A 16,514-nucleotide genomic window follows, 5' to 3' on the forward strand; every position below is an offset into this window, starting at 1 on the left:
CTTCATTCTCCAACCTCGGGTTTTTGCACTGACCCCAAAGTCACAATGCAGGTGCTCAGTGGCCCTCTGCTGTGCACATACTTGCTGTTTTCAAAGCAGAAAGCCAAGCACCTGGGCTGATACCAAAAGGAATCGGAGATTCTGAAATTCAGAACAGCCACGTATTTGCTTCAGTGTCAGGAAGTTTATACAGCCGCTCTTCCAACTGGAAAGGATTAATGAACCACAACCACTCGCCTTAGCGCCACAAACTCCGGGCAGATTTGGGGTTCCTCCGCCCAAGCGGAAGGGGCCACGCTCCTCCTCGGAAGCTGAGGTGGGGGCCGGGCGTCACCTCCGGGTCGCGCAAGCACTTCCGGGTCGCCGGCCCAGCGCTGTGGTTTCCGTGGCCGAGGAGGTGGTCGCAGCGGGCGCCCTGCCCGGCTCTGCTAGCGCCGCGGCGGAAGCGCCTTCCCTCAGGTAGGCGGCGGCGGGGCCGGGAGCGGGGGAGCCACGGCGGGGCGGGCGGTAGCAAGCGCTGTGGCCGCCGGAAGCCGCCCCCAGGCAGACGCGGCCGCGCGGGAGCAGCAGCCTTCCCGCTCTCTTCAGGCCGCGCTCGGTGGACGCGCGTCTGCCGCAGAGACCCGACCCGAGCGCTTCCGTTTCATCTCCCCCGGGAGGAGGGAGCTCCGCAGTTCTGCAGCTGTCGCCACCTTAAAGGATTGGGCTAGCTTCAGCAGCCGTTGAAGTCGTTCCTAGCAGTTTTCTAAATAATGCTTAGATGTCGAATGGGAGCGCGACACGGCTCTCTGCTGGCCCGTTGCAAAGTTTGCATCTCTCTGACCCTTTTCGCCTCTTCTCCATACACGTGTACCGACTGGTGTTTACCTTCAACGGACTAAATGTTTCGTTAGACTCCCGTCGTCGGTCAGGTACTGTTCTCGGCCCGCAGGTTTCCTCAGTGAACGAAAGACAAAGATTCATGCTCTCGTGGACCTTACATTTTATACAGAGAATAAATACTAGACCGTTATGTAACTTGGCATATGGTGCCAACAAAAAATCTGAGCGAGATAAAGGGTCTGGATTAGTTCCATAGTGGGTGTGTGATCAGTTGAGGCGTTATTGGGTGGGAGCTGTTGGGACAAGGATGAGTTTTGTGTGGTAGTCAAGTTCATATCTCAGCAAGAACATCTCAGGCAGCAAGACTAGCTACCAGAAAGGCAGAAACATACCTGTCATGCTCAGGGAAGTTAGGATGTCCAAGAAAGGGGTTAGAGGCAGACAGTAAGACCAGACCTAAAAGGTAGCCAGATTGTCAGTGCAGATGAAAGCCGTGGGAGAAAAAGATTTTTCTAGCCCACGTTTTCAAAAGATAACCACACTGTAAATTATAAAGCGTGTGGGGGACAAGTGTGGAATAAAGTGAAATCGGGACACCATTTCAGTGATCCAGATGCCTTGTAATAGTGGCTTAGAACAAGGAAGTAATAGAGGTGTTGAGAAATGGTTGGATACTGCGTCTATTTTGAAGGCTGCATTTACAAGATTTGCTAGAAATTGAACGTCTCTGTGGTTCACGTGACTTTGAAAGCGACATTAAAGGTCTTGTCTAAGTCAATGGAAGTTTGATGTTACTCCAGCTGAGAGATACAAAAGACAAGTAGAAGTTTTGACTAGGAAATTAATACCAGAATTGAGAATTGTTTGGAAGACATGTGAATTTGGGAATCACCAGCTGATATTTAAAGCCATAAGAATGAATGGTAGCCCTTCACAAATGGACGGAAAAGGAAGAAACTGTCTTGTGATTGTAAAGAGTGGGGACAGGACAGGCCTGGTGGCGTGCACCGTTAATCCCAGCACCCAGCGGGCAGAAGCAGGCAGATCTCTGAGTTCCAGACAAGAGGGTCAATCAGCCGCTTAAACCAGTGAATCTAAGAAGACCACCCCCAAAGTGAAGTACCAAGCAGAGATCCTGTAACCGAAGTCAGCTATATCTGATGCGCTAGTCGGTGAAGATCAGCGGCCTGCAGCATCGGTTTCATTACACTTAGAGCCGAAAGCTCGGTATGACTAGGGGAAAGGGAGAACTGGAAACAGTGAGTCAAATAACTCTTAACTTTTACCAAACAGGAATAGAATGTAGGTGGCAGGGGAAGTGATTTTGAATAGTGGTGGTTGTTACTCTACCCACAGTGGGAGAAGTTTAACTGCCAGTTTGTTTGCTGATATTGATGATGAGAGAAAGAAGGAACGACTGAATTGTTAGACAATATCCTCAGGTATGCTAGAGAAAGAGACCTGATACAAAGGTGGGAAATTGCATGTAGATAAAAGCGTGTTGAGTGTAATGACAGAAAGACAGTGGGTGGGTACAGGCAGTGTAAGTAGGTGAGTAGATGGATGTGGTGCTGAGATTCTAGTTTCCACCAATCTGATTTCATCAATAAAGTAGAAATGTGCCCCACATGAATGTATTTCTAGTGTTTTTGACATGCCACCAAGTTTTTTACTCAACAAATATTCTTTTAATACATAATACATGCATTGTTCAGAGTGGTAAATACATAGCTGAACTGGATTTCCCTGTCTTCATGTGTCATCTAGTCTGGTAGATGAAGACAATACCGTGTGTCAACCTTAGTAATTGGTAGTAGTGAAACTGTGTGTGTGTGTGTATGTATGCACACGCACACATGTATGTGGGTGCTCATAGAGGTCAGAAGAGGACATGGCATCCCCTGGAGCTGAAGTTACAGCTGGTTGTGATTTATCCACTGTGGGTGCTTCAGAACTGAACCCAGATCCCCTACAGTTGCTCTTACCTGCAGGATGAGATGTCTCAACTATTTGGTTTTTTTTCAGTGTAAAATAAGCAATTTTCTTGTGGGTACAAAGAGAGAAGTGAGGACAAGAGATAAAAGTTTGGAGTAATCAACATATAGATGGGGTTTAACAACATAAGCTTAGATGGAATAACTTAAGGGGAAAGCCAGTAAAGAGAAGACTTAAGAAGCCTTAGGGTCACACAGGAGATGGAAGTTATGGAGCTGAGGAAGAATTGCCAAAGAAAACAGGAAATACAGTAGGGAGTAAAGAACTGAGATGGTTCCGCAATAGCTAAAGGAATGTCCCAAGATCACAGAATGATCTGTTGGATGAGATAATGGCCAACTGTATATAAAGATGGCTGGTCATTACTTTTGCCAAGTCTTATCTGATAGTGATTGTTTGAGTATGTCCATCTCTGGACAGTAAACAGTTTTTGAATATTCTCCTGTCAACATTTTCAGGTCCCATAAGCAAGCAGGGTTTGTACCTTTCTTGCCTGAAATGTTGTTTCAAGGACTTTTTGTTCCTGCAGTTCCCTTGTGGACTAAATTCATTCTGTCCTCTGCTTCGGCTTCACCTACCGCTACAGTCTGCCCGCACTTACAGATGTCCACAAACCTTACACTTCCTCACTTCTGTGGCTTTTCTTACCCTCCTGTCATCCCAGGGGCTTTCCTCCTTTGCTTGAAGAGTGGGAAGCCAACTTGGTCCACAAGCAGTCTACATGATAAAATGTGTCACTCCTTTTTACACCTCTTTAATGTGTCTGTTACCTTTGTAGAGTCAGATTTTTAGGACCCGGAGTTTGTCTTTGTTCACCTTGTCTCTGTTTCCTGTCACAGTGCCATCCTCTTGGCAGGAACTCTAATGGAATTTTAAGAGAACATAAAAATAAAGGGCCAAAATACAGATGCCATGTCACTATGTGACAACAGGTAGAATGGATGCTATATGGAAAATTTTAAACTTAAGAGAAACCTGTGGGGAAAGTAAGAGTGAAGATTTTAATGAATATGTCAGCATACTGAATTAAGATAAATACCAACTGAGTGGTGGCACACGCCTTTAATCCCAGTACTTGGGAGGCAGAGGCAAGCAGATCTCTGTGAGTTCAAGGCCAGCCTGGTCTACAAGAGCTAGATCCAGGACAGGCTCCAAAGCTACAGAGAAACCCTATCTCGAAAAACCAAACAAAAAAGAAGATAAGAAGATAAATACCATACCAATGTTAAAATCAGATAAATCAACTTTGAATAATTCTTTAATTTATACAGTAATTAATATAGTAATCGATAACAAGTTCTAATAGTTCTATGTTAGAATACATGAAGTAGTAGACTATTATATATAATTTACATTGTTACAGATTGGTCTTTTATATTAAATTTGTAGGACATCAATGCAAGCCTGAAGAAAAAGTAATTGCTTCATTTTAAGCCATGGCATATCAGTTATACAGAAATACGACTTTGGGAAACAGTCTTCAAGAGAGCCTTGATGAGCTCATACAGGTGGGGGCCAAATATTAAACATGCTTTATAAGTCTTCAATTTTTTTTGTAAAAAAAATTAAAAATGAATGATTTTCCCCTTATTATTAGTGATAAAGTATAGAAATGATCCCTGGAAATGTAGTCTTCTCATCTCAAAATTAGAAGAAAGGGATATTCTATCACTTTAAAAGTAGTTCTGGCCAGTATAATGAAGGCTTCTTTGAGATTTGAGTTAGAACTTTAAATTTCTGTTTTAGTTCTAGAAGAAAATCTTATTCAAATCACACAACTAAGAAAGTATTAAATATTTTTTATTTATGTTCTTTTGGGATCTGGAGGGAGATGTAGGAGCGAGGTGGCTTTTGTTTTTTTGAGATAGGTTCCAGGCTATCATTGAATGTGTTCCATAGTTAAGAATAGTCTAGAGCTTCTGGTATTCCTGCCGCTGCTCCCAACCCGCTGGGATTGCAGGTGTGCAGCACCATGCCTGGCTCCATGTGTCTTGGCATTACTACGTAGACTTTGTTAAGATTTGTCTTTGTTTTCTTTATATATAGAGTCTTTTATTAGGAAAAAACTTGGTTTCCCATTTGTTGAATACTTTGTTCGCCACTGAAAGAACAGGAAGAGTTTTTCCTGGCTTTACAAACTCACTGCAAGTTTCCTTTTTTGTAAAGATAGTAAAGAAGTTATTGTCAGGCTTTGCTTCATTGTCACTTAGATAGAGCACGGGAATAAGGACTTCTGCTTCAGAAGTTTTGGTTAACTCCTGTTAACTATTAGACTATAATTAATTTACTTTATTTTGTCTTTAATGTTCTTTCCTTAGTGAATTTATGATCTTCATTTTTTTTTTCTCAGTCTCAACAGATCACCCCCCAGCTTGCCCTTCAAGTTCTACTTCAGTTTGATAAAGCTATAAATTCAGCATTGGCTCAGAGAGTCAGGAACAGAGTCAATTTCAGGGTAAGGATATTTTCCTGTATCTGGAAGTCTGCACAGGTTACTCTGAGAGCTTATGTGGACTGCTCAGCATAACAGGAGGATTTGGTTAGTCTGTTTTGGGAACTTGTTGTATAATAATCGAATGATATACTATTTTTTTCAAGATTTATTTACTTACTATGTTTGCATATATGCCCGCATCCCAGAAGAGGGCACCAGATCTCATTACAGATGGTTGTGAGCCACCATGTGGTTGCTGGGAATTGAATTCAGGACCTCTGGAAGAGCAGTGCTCTTAACTGCTGAGCCATCGCTCCAGCCCTGATAGAAATTTTTAAATCAGCTGTATGAAGTTTCTTCATTCCATGAGATACATAATTGCTTTTAGATTTTAATTTCATTGTTTCACAAATCATCCTGTATGTGTTTGGCTTTTTTGTCCCTGAAGAATTACTGAAATTTCAAAGGCCTGAAAGTATTAACTGCAAGGTGGAAGGTAAGTGACAGAGTAACCCTTTTGTTCTGTTGTTTCTCAGATGTGACCTTTCAGGAAAGGTTGGTTATCTGTAGAATCTTCATGTTGCCTCCCATCTATCCTGAGAGAGCTTGCCTTACAAAGTCTATTTTTGTAGCTGAGCGCCTTTTGAATCATCCTGCTTTGAACAAAGTACCACTCTCAATTTTGTGGTAATTTGGGGTTAAGAATTCATTGCGAAATGTGGCAAAATAGTTTACCATATGAGTTGGTAGAGACACGTGTGGATAATGGTGTTTGCTCTTACCTTGTTGTATCTCTCTAATACCTTAAGCTATGTTACAAGTTAAAGCCCTACTATAGAAATAAATTTAAAACACAAAGACCATTATAGGAATAGAATCTATGAGTAACATTTAAGAAAACCTAGGAGTTGAGGAAAGGTGAGTGTTTTGTTGATAAAATACAAAAAAAAGTAAATATTATTTTCTTAAGCATTTAACTGCCTATTAGGTAATAGACATTGTGCTAGGTATCAAAAATGCAAAAGTGAACAAAATAGATGAGGTCCCCATTTGACTTATGTTTTACTGAAGAGATAAAACATGTGTTTATGTTAAATATAAATGTCTATCAGCTTTTCATGCTTAAAAATTACAGGCATAAATAGTCAAATAGAAGAGTATCAGCCAGTCACGATGGTGCACACCTTTAATTCTAGCACTGGGGAGGCAGAGGCAGGCAGATCTCTGCCTCTGCTGCCAGCCTGGTCTACAGACTGAGTTCTTGGACAGTCAGGGCTTCTTCACAGAGAAACCATGTCTTGGGGGAGGGGGAGAGAGTCTCTAAGAGTATAAAATTTGACAGGTTGATTCTTAGGTTTTAATAGTAGGGGTTCAGACAAAGTTTTTTTCTGTCTGTCCAGCTTGAAATTTCAACTTTTAAGTTGATCTGTGTTAAACTGCAAAAGTTTTGACCTCTTAGAAAATTGATGGACTACTTATCAGAGGCAGTAAAACCTTGATAGTCTTCTAATTGCTCTGTTAGAAGTGTCTATTATGAGTTTCTTTTACAAAAATTAATTGAACACTTGTGTTTCTTATGCATACTGTTTTTATGTCAGTTTTCCGAGTTGGCCCTGACCAACTTGGTTTTCCGGTTTACTTTTTCTTTTCCCATTGCTGCTGCTGTAGCTGAGGATTCTATACCCAGCTCTGCAAGCTATATATACAGAAAGCATTCTGTTTAGCTTGGTGTACCGTATAGCAAAGAGACAACATGTTGCCACTACTTAATTTTCCAAGTCACATTGCTTGATTGAATATCAGTATCAGTATGCATTTTATGTATAATAATGTTTGCTGATCTACCAATAAGATTGGATCTACCCATTTAAGGAATAGAGTGGTTTTATACTATATAGGCTAATTTTTAGATTCAAAAGTTATGCTACTCAGTAGGATATTACAAGAAAAAGAATTCTTAAGTATGAAAAACTAGAGCTATATTTGTAAGTTAAAATTTATTAGTAAAATGTCAAAAACGTGACAATAGCAGGATTTTAGAAAGTAAATTCACATAGAATTAATACATATAACTAGACTTTTAAAGAGCCACTGTGTGCCCTTAAGAGGATGGAAGAAATGGCCAATTAAACATCATAATACTCAGCTTCAAACAGTAATAAGTAAGAATTAAAATATTTAAATGGTAAAAAAAAAGTATTCCTTCTTATGACACAGTTTCTTCTATTTTTACATGGTTTTGTTGTTTATCTCTAAAAGTGAGTAATGAGTACTGTGTAATTTTTAGGTGGTTTTAAGTTTAACAACACAATATCATCTATTGTTGATACGCATTAAAAGATTCTATTTCTTAGAGACAACTGATAAAATCGGTATTGAGTCAAAGGAACTCTGAAAGAAAAATAAATCTAAAATTGTTTAAAGTGCAATTCTTCTAGGTCTAATAGATAAGGTACTAGATTCTGAGTCTCAAGAAATATACAAAAACGCAAGATACCTAAGTAACTAAAAATTATATACAATAAAGGTTCACTATCCTTTGCAGCTGACCTTTTAATAAAAACATTGAGGGAGTTGGGTTTTTATCTAGGAACAGGAACATATCCTTGGACATAAAATGAAGCATTTTAAGTGTGAAAAAGAAGTATTAGGTTAAACACCAATACAATGGACAAAAGCCTAATATCCACTATGTGTGCATGTACACAATCACATGTAAAGTTCAGCACAAGATATTTAAACAGAAAAATCTTAAAATGATCCTACAGTATCATCCATATTGGTAAAAACTGAGTCTAAGTATAAGGATGATTTTAAAAACTGATGGCTGTGAATGAATGAGCTAATAAATTTAGTAGACAACAATTCTTTAGGAGGTTCTAATGTTAAGGAAACCTCAGAGAAACCATAGGACCCCCCAACAAATCCAGATCCTGTACTGATGTTACTAGGAGGTCAGTGAAGGACCGTTGATCATAGGAGCCACACAATTTTACTTGCCTTTTTGGTGTTCACATGAAGAGTGAATTACAGGGGAATAAAGCTAGAGGCAGAAGACAATGCCTCTTAGCCAGCTGAATCAGAAGGGTCAAAGCAGCTTTACTTACAGTTCTAAAAGGGATGGCTAGAAATGGAGAAATTTTAAAAGGCACATCTGACGGAACTTGACACTATGGATGTGGTGGAATGGAAAGACAAACTGATAATTTTCAAGTTTCTGCCTTGAGTGACAGTACAGTCACAGAAAAGGCTGGTTTGGAAGACAGTGATGTGTCTGAGCCAGTTACAGGATTTAAATTGTCTTAATGTTTCTAAGAAATCTCTGCTTTTATAGAATTTAGAGAATGAACACCCAGTGAAATATGGAGCCTTAAGTATTTGTAAAAGAAGTTCAAATGGAGCTAGGTATATATGTTTAGTCCCAGCACTCAGGAGGCAAATCTCTTTTGAGTTGGAAGCCAATCTCAACTAGGCAGGAGAGAGTTTAATGGATAAGCATGCATATTGCTCTTACAGAAAATGTGGGTTTGGTTTCCAGCACCCATATCAGGTGACTCAGCTGCCTGTGACTCCAAATCAAGGAATCAGACTCCCTCTCCCGACTTTCACAGCCATCTGCATGCATTATAGTACATATAAAATCAGACAAGCATGTACCAGGTATATATATGCGCACATATAAAAGTTAGTATTTTTAATCAAATGGGCAAGATATAGTGGTGCGCTTGGGAGGCAGAGGCACAGTTCCAGGACAGCCTGGTCTACATAGTGAGTTCCAGGACAGCCAAGGCTATGTAGAGCAACCCTTTCTCAAAAGAAAGAGATCAAATGGACTTTCATAATTTATCCACAAGAGGGCAGTAGACATACAAATTTAAGCTTTCACACAGCTTTTCATTTCAGGTAAGTAATTTGCAGATTGTTTTAGAGCGCTAAAAATAGTTAGCAAAAATATTTTTAAACTCTTCCCTGAGCTGACTTATCCAGGTTGTTTCTTACTTATTTCTACGTAGATGACATTAAGAAAATAAATTAAGTAAGCTAAACATTAAGCATACTGTTTTAGGAGCTATGTACTTGGTAGCTAACTTCTCTTGAGTTACTTTGGAATAAAGCATGAGGGGAAACAATGGCTTCTCATGGCATTTCTCAATGTTTTGTTTTAAAGGGCTCTCTAAATACATACAGATTCTGCGATAATGTTTGGACTTTTGTATTGAATGATGTTGAATTCAGAGAGGTGACAGAACTTATTAAAGTGGATAAAGTGAAAATTGTAGCCTGTGATGGTAAAAGTAAGTGCTCCCCTAATTACTGTAAAAGTAAAATTTGTTGAAATATTTTTTTTCTCCTCTTTAATTATCTTGATCTATCTGCAAGCCTCAGGGGAAAGTGGCCAGATCAACCTTCAGATAAAAACCTCGCTTCTGGATTCTACATCTATCTCCTTTACTGACCTTACATCTGTATGCTCAGATGGCAAACAGACACTTAACACAGATTAAATTCATGTGCAAGGAAAGTAAGCTAATTGCTAAATTCCTTCCACTGAGCTGCTTATTTGAAGCAGTCATCAGGCTTCTCACTGCCACCTTTCTCTAAGAAACTATGTGTAACTTTGAGCATTTAGCTTAAAACTTATGTGTTGCTGAATACCCTATACATTATATATAACAAGTTAATTATTTTAAAGCTGATTTAAACTAATCGTGAACTTTGCAGTTATAATGGGAGAGCCCCAGTCCTCTGATTTGTTAAAGTGCGCAGCGCTGCCCTCTGCTCAGTGACTGGTTATTTCCTTTTGTTTATTTTTAAATAGAACCCAAGGCCTTGTACTTGCTGGATTTGCACAAAGTCATGTTCTAGCCCTATGTTTTATTGTGTATTACTTCAGTTGATAACAGCTGCGTTTGAAGAACCAGTCCCTGGAGTGTAAAGATTTCCACTCCAAGAAAGCTTCTAAGGGGCTTCTAAGAAGCAAGGGAAAGATAGAAAGTAATAGCCCCATTTCTTGACTTTCGTATCAAGTTTGTTTTGTTTTTGTTTTTTGAGACAGAGTCTCTGTAGCCTTGACTGGCCTGGAATTCACTCTGTAAACCAGGCTGTCCTCAGACTCAGAGATTTCACCTGCCTCTGCTGCCTAACTGCTAGGATTAAAGTCATGTGCCACATGGCTAGCTACAGTCTGTATTTTTAAAGATATCTAATCACTGAAGAAATGTAGAGAATACAGAAAAGTTCCATATATAAACTTGTACAGAAAGTTAGCTTCCAAAGTCAGACTTTCAAGTCTTAAGGTTGTATTTTTATAGTAATATGTGGACATGTTTTACACACATTTTTTCATATAGAGTATTTTTAATCTGATTTCTGGTAGCTACATAAAATTTTTAGTCCTTTATACTTATTTAATTTATTTTCATTTTTATTTTTTTAAGGCACGGTTTCTCTGTGTAACCCTGTCTATTCTAGGACTCACCTTGTAGACCAGGCTGGCCAAACTCAGAGATCCATTTGTCTCTGCCTCCAGAGTGCTGGGATTAAAGGCTAAAAAGTCTTCCAGATGTCAAAAAGTCTAGGAAATTAGCACTATTGCACTGACTTATCAGAGCTAAATAGGAGTCCTCACAGTAGTCTTAGAGATTTCTTAGTTTAACCAGCAGATACGTAAGATTTTTTTGTTCTTACTAGGGACAGTGTACATTTGAGTCACTTTTTGTTTTGTTTTCCATTTCTACAAAAGTAGTACTGTTTGCTGTGCCACAGGATAAATTTCTGTATTCAAAATAATTTATACTTTCATGTTTTTTTTTCTCTTGTAATTTAAGCTAATAACATCCGTATAACTCTTAGGGTTTTGGGTGTTTATTGAACCATTGAATTTGTGCATTTTTGTAATTCCTAGATATTTGTAAATTCATTAATATAAATGGGCCAGGTGGTACAGACCAGTAATCTTTATTACTTGGGAAGCTGAAACAAATACTATCTTCAAGGCCTGCCTCGGTGAAGGTGAAAGGTGACCGAGTGAGCTCAAAGCTGGCCTGAGCAACTTAAACTCTATCAGAAAGAGTAAAAAAGAGGCTAGAGACACAGCATATTGATAGAGGGCTCAGCTTATATGAGACCTTAGGTTCAATCTTTAACCCTGGGGAAGGGAGCAGGTAATGAGTACCAGTTCTGTTGAGGAGAATTTGTGTAATGATGAAAATGTTCTTCATCTGCAGTCCATAGTAGTCGTGCATGGCCCTTGAACACTTAAAATGTGACCAGGGCAACTAAAAACTTTTATCATCTTATCTCATTAACTAATTTAATTAATTTAAATTTTAAACAGCTGCATGTTGCTAACCAGTCACAACTGAATTGAGCAGGTTAGATGTGACCGGTAGAAGGTCAGTTTCAGTCATTTGAACCCAAAAAGCAAAATTACCCTTTTTTACTTCGGTTAGGTGTTCTCTGGAGAGCTGACCTAATTTAAAGCAAACCATGGTAATTGATCTTCAGCAAAGATTGGATCTCTGAGTTTGAGGCTAGCCTGGTCTACAAAACAAGTTCTAGGACAGCCAGGGGTGTAACACACCCCACCCCCCAAAAAAAGGAAGGAAGGAAAATGGTTGTGGTGGATTACATTTTTCTGTATCCACAGGAAAAGATGAAATCTTAGACATGCTTAAAATACAGTTTGGCATTTAAAGATTAAATTCAGTTAATTAGGAAAATTCCTAATAAATCAGGTGCTGCTATAAAATTTCATACTTCTAAAATTAGCATCCTAAATTAAGCTGTGTTCTCAACAAAGTAGCAGAGAAAAGGGCAGCAATAGCCAGAGTCAGAAGGTTGCTGTATTTCCCAGCAGGATGTGGCCTGCAAAAGCTATTTACAATATCACACAGCAGATAGCTGGAGGCTTAGGCTGTTTCTTTCCTCTGCCTTGGGAAGGAAGCTGTTGAACTTGACTGAGCCTCACTGGAGTGCCCATCTCTCCCTGCCTCCTCCTCCCCACACTGTTAGTCCTTCTCTAGATGTACCTAAAGTACTGATATTTAGGATTTGCTCCTTGAATTGATTTCTTTCCTATTTCTAGATACTGGCTCCAATACTGCGGAATGAGTAGAGAAATGCGGCTTTTTTATGCCACCTTCTGTTATTTTCATCGCTTTTTGAAGACAAACATAGAAGAGACTTTTTTTTAATTTATTCTCACGGTGCAGAAATGACAACACTGTGCTATACTACCCAAGGGTTCCACAGAGAGAAGCATGTGGCTCTGTTCTCTTACATGACCTTTAGTACACAGCATAAATGGAACTTTTTTAAATGACAAATCAAAAGTGGTTGCCTTCACAAGAATATTCTTCAATAAACTTGTTTTAAAACTTGTTGTGAGTAATAATTGATGTAGCTGGTTAGCAAGGAGTTGTCAGAATACCAGATAAACTATTAAAAGGGACTTGGAAAAGGTATCCTTCTGATAAAATCATGTTTGCATTGTCAATTGTAATTTTAACTGTTAAATACCAGGGGCAGACCCAAATGTGGATGGAATTTTACTAAGAAAATCTCATGCACACATACCCTTTTTTCCCCCAAAGAACAAATTCAAAGATAGTTATCAATGTAAGTAACCTAAGCTAAGGGGAATGAGGTGAACTTTAGATAGCTGGTATAGGAGAACTAAGACCCTGCTCCAAACAGCATTCCTGTGAGCATGTCAGTTATTTTTGGCCTGGTCCTTATTAGTGTTCATACATTTTTCAATGGTCTATATCTTACCAATTACTGGAATTCATACATTTTTCAATGGTCTATATCTTACCAATTACTGGAATTATAATTTGTATCCAAAATCCTGGGGCTGGAGAGATGACTAAGCAGTTAAGAGCTTTTGTTCTTACAGGGTGCCTGGGTTTGGCTCCCAGCACCCATATAGTAGCTCACAACTGCCTATAACTCCAGTTGCAGGGATTAAACACACTCTTGAACCTCTGAGGACTCTAGGCATGGATGTGGTGAACATACATACATGCAGACAAAACACAGGGCAAGTCTTTAAAGTCCTACTCCAAGTCTGTCACATCTGTTTCTACATCTCTATGCTTGAAGGAAAAGTGTCCCGTTGTCAGACTAGGGAAATGCAATGAAGAGCGTGGCTGTCTACAGACACTGTTGAGAGATCAAATACTAGGTGACTTGTGGATGAATTTAGTGCTGGCTTATCCATCTCATATAGACTTGGCCCTTTTGATTTTTCTTGACAGGGTTTTCTCTATGGCCTTGGCTGGCCTGGAGCTTGCTCTGTAGACCAGGCTGACCTGGAAGTCAGATATCAGCCTGCCTCTGTCTTTCCAGTGCTGGAATTAAAGGCAGGTACCACCACCACCCCACCTCTTTTATCACTCAGTAGAAGTGAACATCTGGCCATCCCCTTTTGTGGTCAGCTTCATCTCGTCTGCATTTGAACACTTAAATGTGATAACATTGAAGATGGTAGTTAGGATCAGTAGAGCTGTAGGGAGGGCCTAGAAGGCAGCTCAAGCCTGGTGTTCCTGTTTGTACAATTTGACAAGCTGATGCGAAACCCTGAACCCGACTTCCATAAGGCATCAGTTTTGTTTTTTGTTTTAAATGCTATTGTTTTGACTGGGACAATAGCCAAGACTGACAGCTTGTCCAGAGATCAGACATGTTACCTTCAACAGTCTCAGAAAGCAGATAAGTCAGCCAGAGAGCTGCAGCTGAGTCCTGACACAGTGTCTTATTAAGCATTCTTAAGGCTGCAGATCGGTGGTTCCTGCTTTACCAAACTAAGGTGGTACATGTGACCTAGCAAAGGAATCACATCCTAAAAAAGCTTAAGAAGACTTAAGCTTCATTGTGATTTACATTGTGTATTTTTCTAAAAACATTACTATAGTGTGTATAATTGGGGATCAAGGGTAGATGTGTGCCATAGCATGAATGTGGAGGTCAGAGGACAAACAGGATGTCTGCTCCTGCAGTTTTCATGTAGATTCTGGAGATTGTTTTGTGCCTGAGCCATCTTGCCTACCTGCCTTATCATGGTTTTGACACATCCTCTTTATGCGTTTTTCTAGAGAATCTTGGGAGAGTGCGGCGCGCATCCTGACCAGCAGGAATGAACGCCACTAAAAACGAGAATTCCTTCCCTGGTCACGTCTTTATTCGGAGCCCTTTGATTGAGGAAAATTGGGGGAAGGGAAGATAGAGCAGGGACGAGAGAAAGCTTAGAGAGAGGAAGTTGAGCCCCGAGGCAGCTGCTTTTAAACGGTGGAGAGGCTTGAACGCTGTCCTGATTGGTTAATGCCATTCTGCTGGTCTGAGCATGTGCAAGCAAGGGTGCAGGCAAGGGTGCTCAGCCCCATGTGGCTAAGCCAGGTATACCTCCAAACTGCAGGACCACCTGTGCCTCCAGGTGGCTCCCAACAGCTCCCCCTATTATTGTCTTTAAGAGCAATAAGGCAAAACTATTTTCCAATCTGGTCCCCACCTCATGATGTGTGGACCGATTAAAGAAAAGAAAAACAAGACACACCCTCCGCCAATGCATACCTTCCTCCGTGCTTGTGGGACTATCTGGTCCCTAGAGGGTGCAAAGGCTATGCATGGCTAATTACCTATGAGCTCTTTTGAAGCTGAGAGCCAAACTTGGGGTGAGGATACACATTCCAAGGCTGCCAAGGCCTGTGTCACAAAGACCTTGTCCCACCTCACTTGGGCTAGCAGGTAGCACACCAATCAAAGACATACAGCACTTCCACCTATACACAGCATGCCAAGAATATCTCTGCTCCCACCCATTCCTAAGGAAGGAAAAGGCAAAATAGAGTCAGTCAGAAAATTGTTAAGAGATAAGAGGTTGCACAGGGTGTTGCTCAAGTTGATGGTGTGAAACAGCTGCTCTTGGCACCGCCCAGAAGGTCATCTCTGCTGTCTCCGCATGAATCTTTCCTTGCAGGATCCTTCATTTCTCTGGTCAGTCTTGCTGGCACCCAGATGTATGTCAGCATTCCTAGAAAAACATAAACAAAACTCTCCTCCCAAATTAACATTTAAGAGTACTAAAAATCTCAGTGTAAAAATTCAGCACAATCAGTACTGGAAGTAGGCTGGTTTTGAACTTAGAGACTTGCAGATCTCTGTTTCAAAAAGCAAATCTTGTTTGCCTGTACCAGCAAAATTTTGAATTAAAAATTAAGTGTAAAGAATGCAAGAGAAATCCTTTCTCTGGGGGAAGCTGTCACTGGTAGTCCCCCTCTATTGTCTAAAACCAAAACAGTTGTCACTGGGAATTGAACTCATGACCTTTGGAAGAGCAGGCAGTGCTCTTAACCATTGAGCCATCTCTCCAGCCCCCCTTTTCAAATGCGAAAAAAACCCTCTAGGTAGCATTGTTTTATTCCACCCGTTGCTTGAGGCAATAGGTAATGGTAACCAGGTTGACGCGCCTTTATTATGATAATTAGGACCAGTTCTTTGAGGGAAAATGGACGTCGGCATTCGATCTGACTACTTCCTGCTGACAAAGGGACGTTGTGAATTTTTTGGGGGATAAATGTTTTTATCTGACTGAATTTTTGGCGACAAATGTTTTTATCTGACTAAATTTTTGGCGACAGCGGCTGTGAGCGGTGGCAGCTGCGGTGGCTGCCACAGCTCCGCCTCTGAGGCCCATTATTGCGCGCTCCGCATGGCCCCGCCCCGGGCCGTGCGTGTTTCCGCGGGCGATCTGTGCACCCTGCCTCACTTCAGGCAATGAACTTGCACGCTGGCCGTGAGTCTCCGGCGAGGGGGGGCCTCTCCTGCCCGGTCAGGGCCGCGGGGGCCCCAGTCTCAGACCTTCCCAGGGGCCGGGGAGTGACGAGCACTCAGCATGTGGCTCCGCCGATGAGCTTCCTCCGCCCGCCCATGTTGCTATGGAAACGCGGTTCAGAGTTTGGCCCCTCTCCGTCTTTAGCGGCGCTGCTGCTCACCACGCAGCTTCCGCCTCTGCCTCCCGAGTGCTGGGATTAAAGGCATGCGCCACCACCGCCCGGCTACTTCCTCAATCAAAATTAAAGTTTTCTGTACGTGAGAGCCAGAGACTGAGCTCTCTTAACAAAATTAGGCGAAAATCACCTCCAAAACTGTGTGGCTCTTTAAGAACAGGGAAGGCAGTCTTCGATCAAGCCAGCCTCCCTACGAGACTCTTGCCCCGAGTCTCTAACAGTGAGTACGGACGGAGGAAGCCGCGGATCTCCCA

The 16,514-nt window shown here is 41.0% G+C and overlaps 1 protein-coding gene, 1 long non-coding RNA gene and 1 pseudogene across 5 annotated transcripts; 1 reads left to right on the top strand and 2 right to left on the bottom strand.

Annotated features, from left to right (window-relative positions):
- Positions 1 to 316: 316 nt before the first annotated feature.
- On the top strand, positions 317 to 12,633 carry Gtf2a2 (general transcription factor IIA subunit 2). Of its 4 annotated transcripts, XM_085689286.2 has the most exons (5): positions 317 to 459; positions 4,207 to 4,325; positions 5,168 to 5,272; positions 9,420 to 9,546; positions 12,339 to 12,633. In XM_085689286.2, the coding sequence occupies exons 2-5, from the start codon at positions 4,254 to 4,256 to the stop codon at positions 12,362 to 12,364; spliced, it is 330 nt and encodes a 109-aa protein (XP_085545412.1). In that variant the 5' UTR covers positions 317 to 459; positions 4,207 to 4,253; the 3' UTR covers positions 12,365 to 12,633. The 4 variants fall into 4 exon arrangements, with proteins under 4 accessions (XP_085545412.1, XP_085545413.1, XP_085545411.1 ...); XM_085689287.2 differs by lacking the exon at positions 9,420 to 9,546; XM_085689285.2 differs by lacking the exon at positions 12,339 to 12,633 and having other exon boundaries at positions 9,420 to 9,602.
- A 1,699-nt stretch (positions 12,634 to 14,332) lies between these two features.
- On the bottom strand, positions 14,333 to 15,217 carry LOC148122220 (uncharacterized). Its single transcript, XR_015737671.1, has 2 exons — positions 14,982 to 15,217; positions 14,333 to 14,762 (listed from the first exon to the last, which is right to left on the bottom strand). It is a non-coding gene; the product is annotated as an uncharacterized LOC148122220 (long non-coding RNA).
- A 774-nt stretch (positions 15,218 to 15,991) lies between these two features.
- LOC148122221 (Nuclear RNase P) lies at positions 15,992 to 16,175 on the bottom strand (annotated as a pseudogene).
- Positions 16,176 to 16,514: the final 339 nt, after the last annotated feature.

The sequence above is a fragment of the Myodes glareolus genome, chromosome 4 (genome assembly GCF_982192425.1).
Source record: "Myodes glareolus chromosome 4, mMyoGla1.1, whole genome shotgun sequence".
NCBI lineage: Eukaryota > Metazoa > Chordata > Mammalia > Rodentia > Cricetidae > Myodes > Myodes glareolus.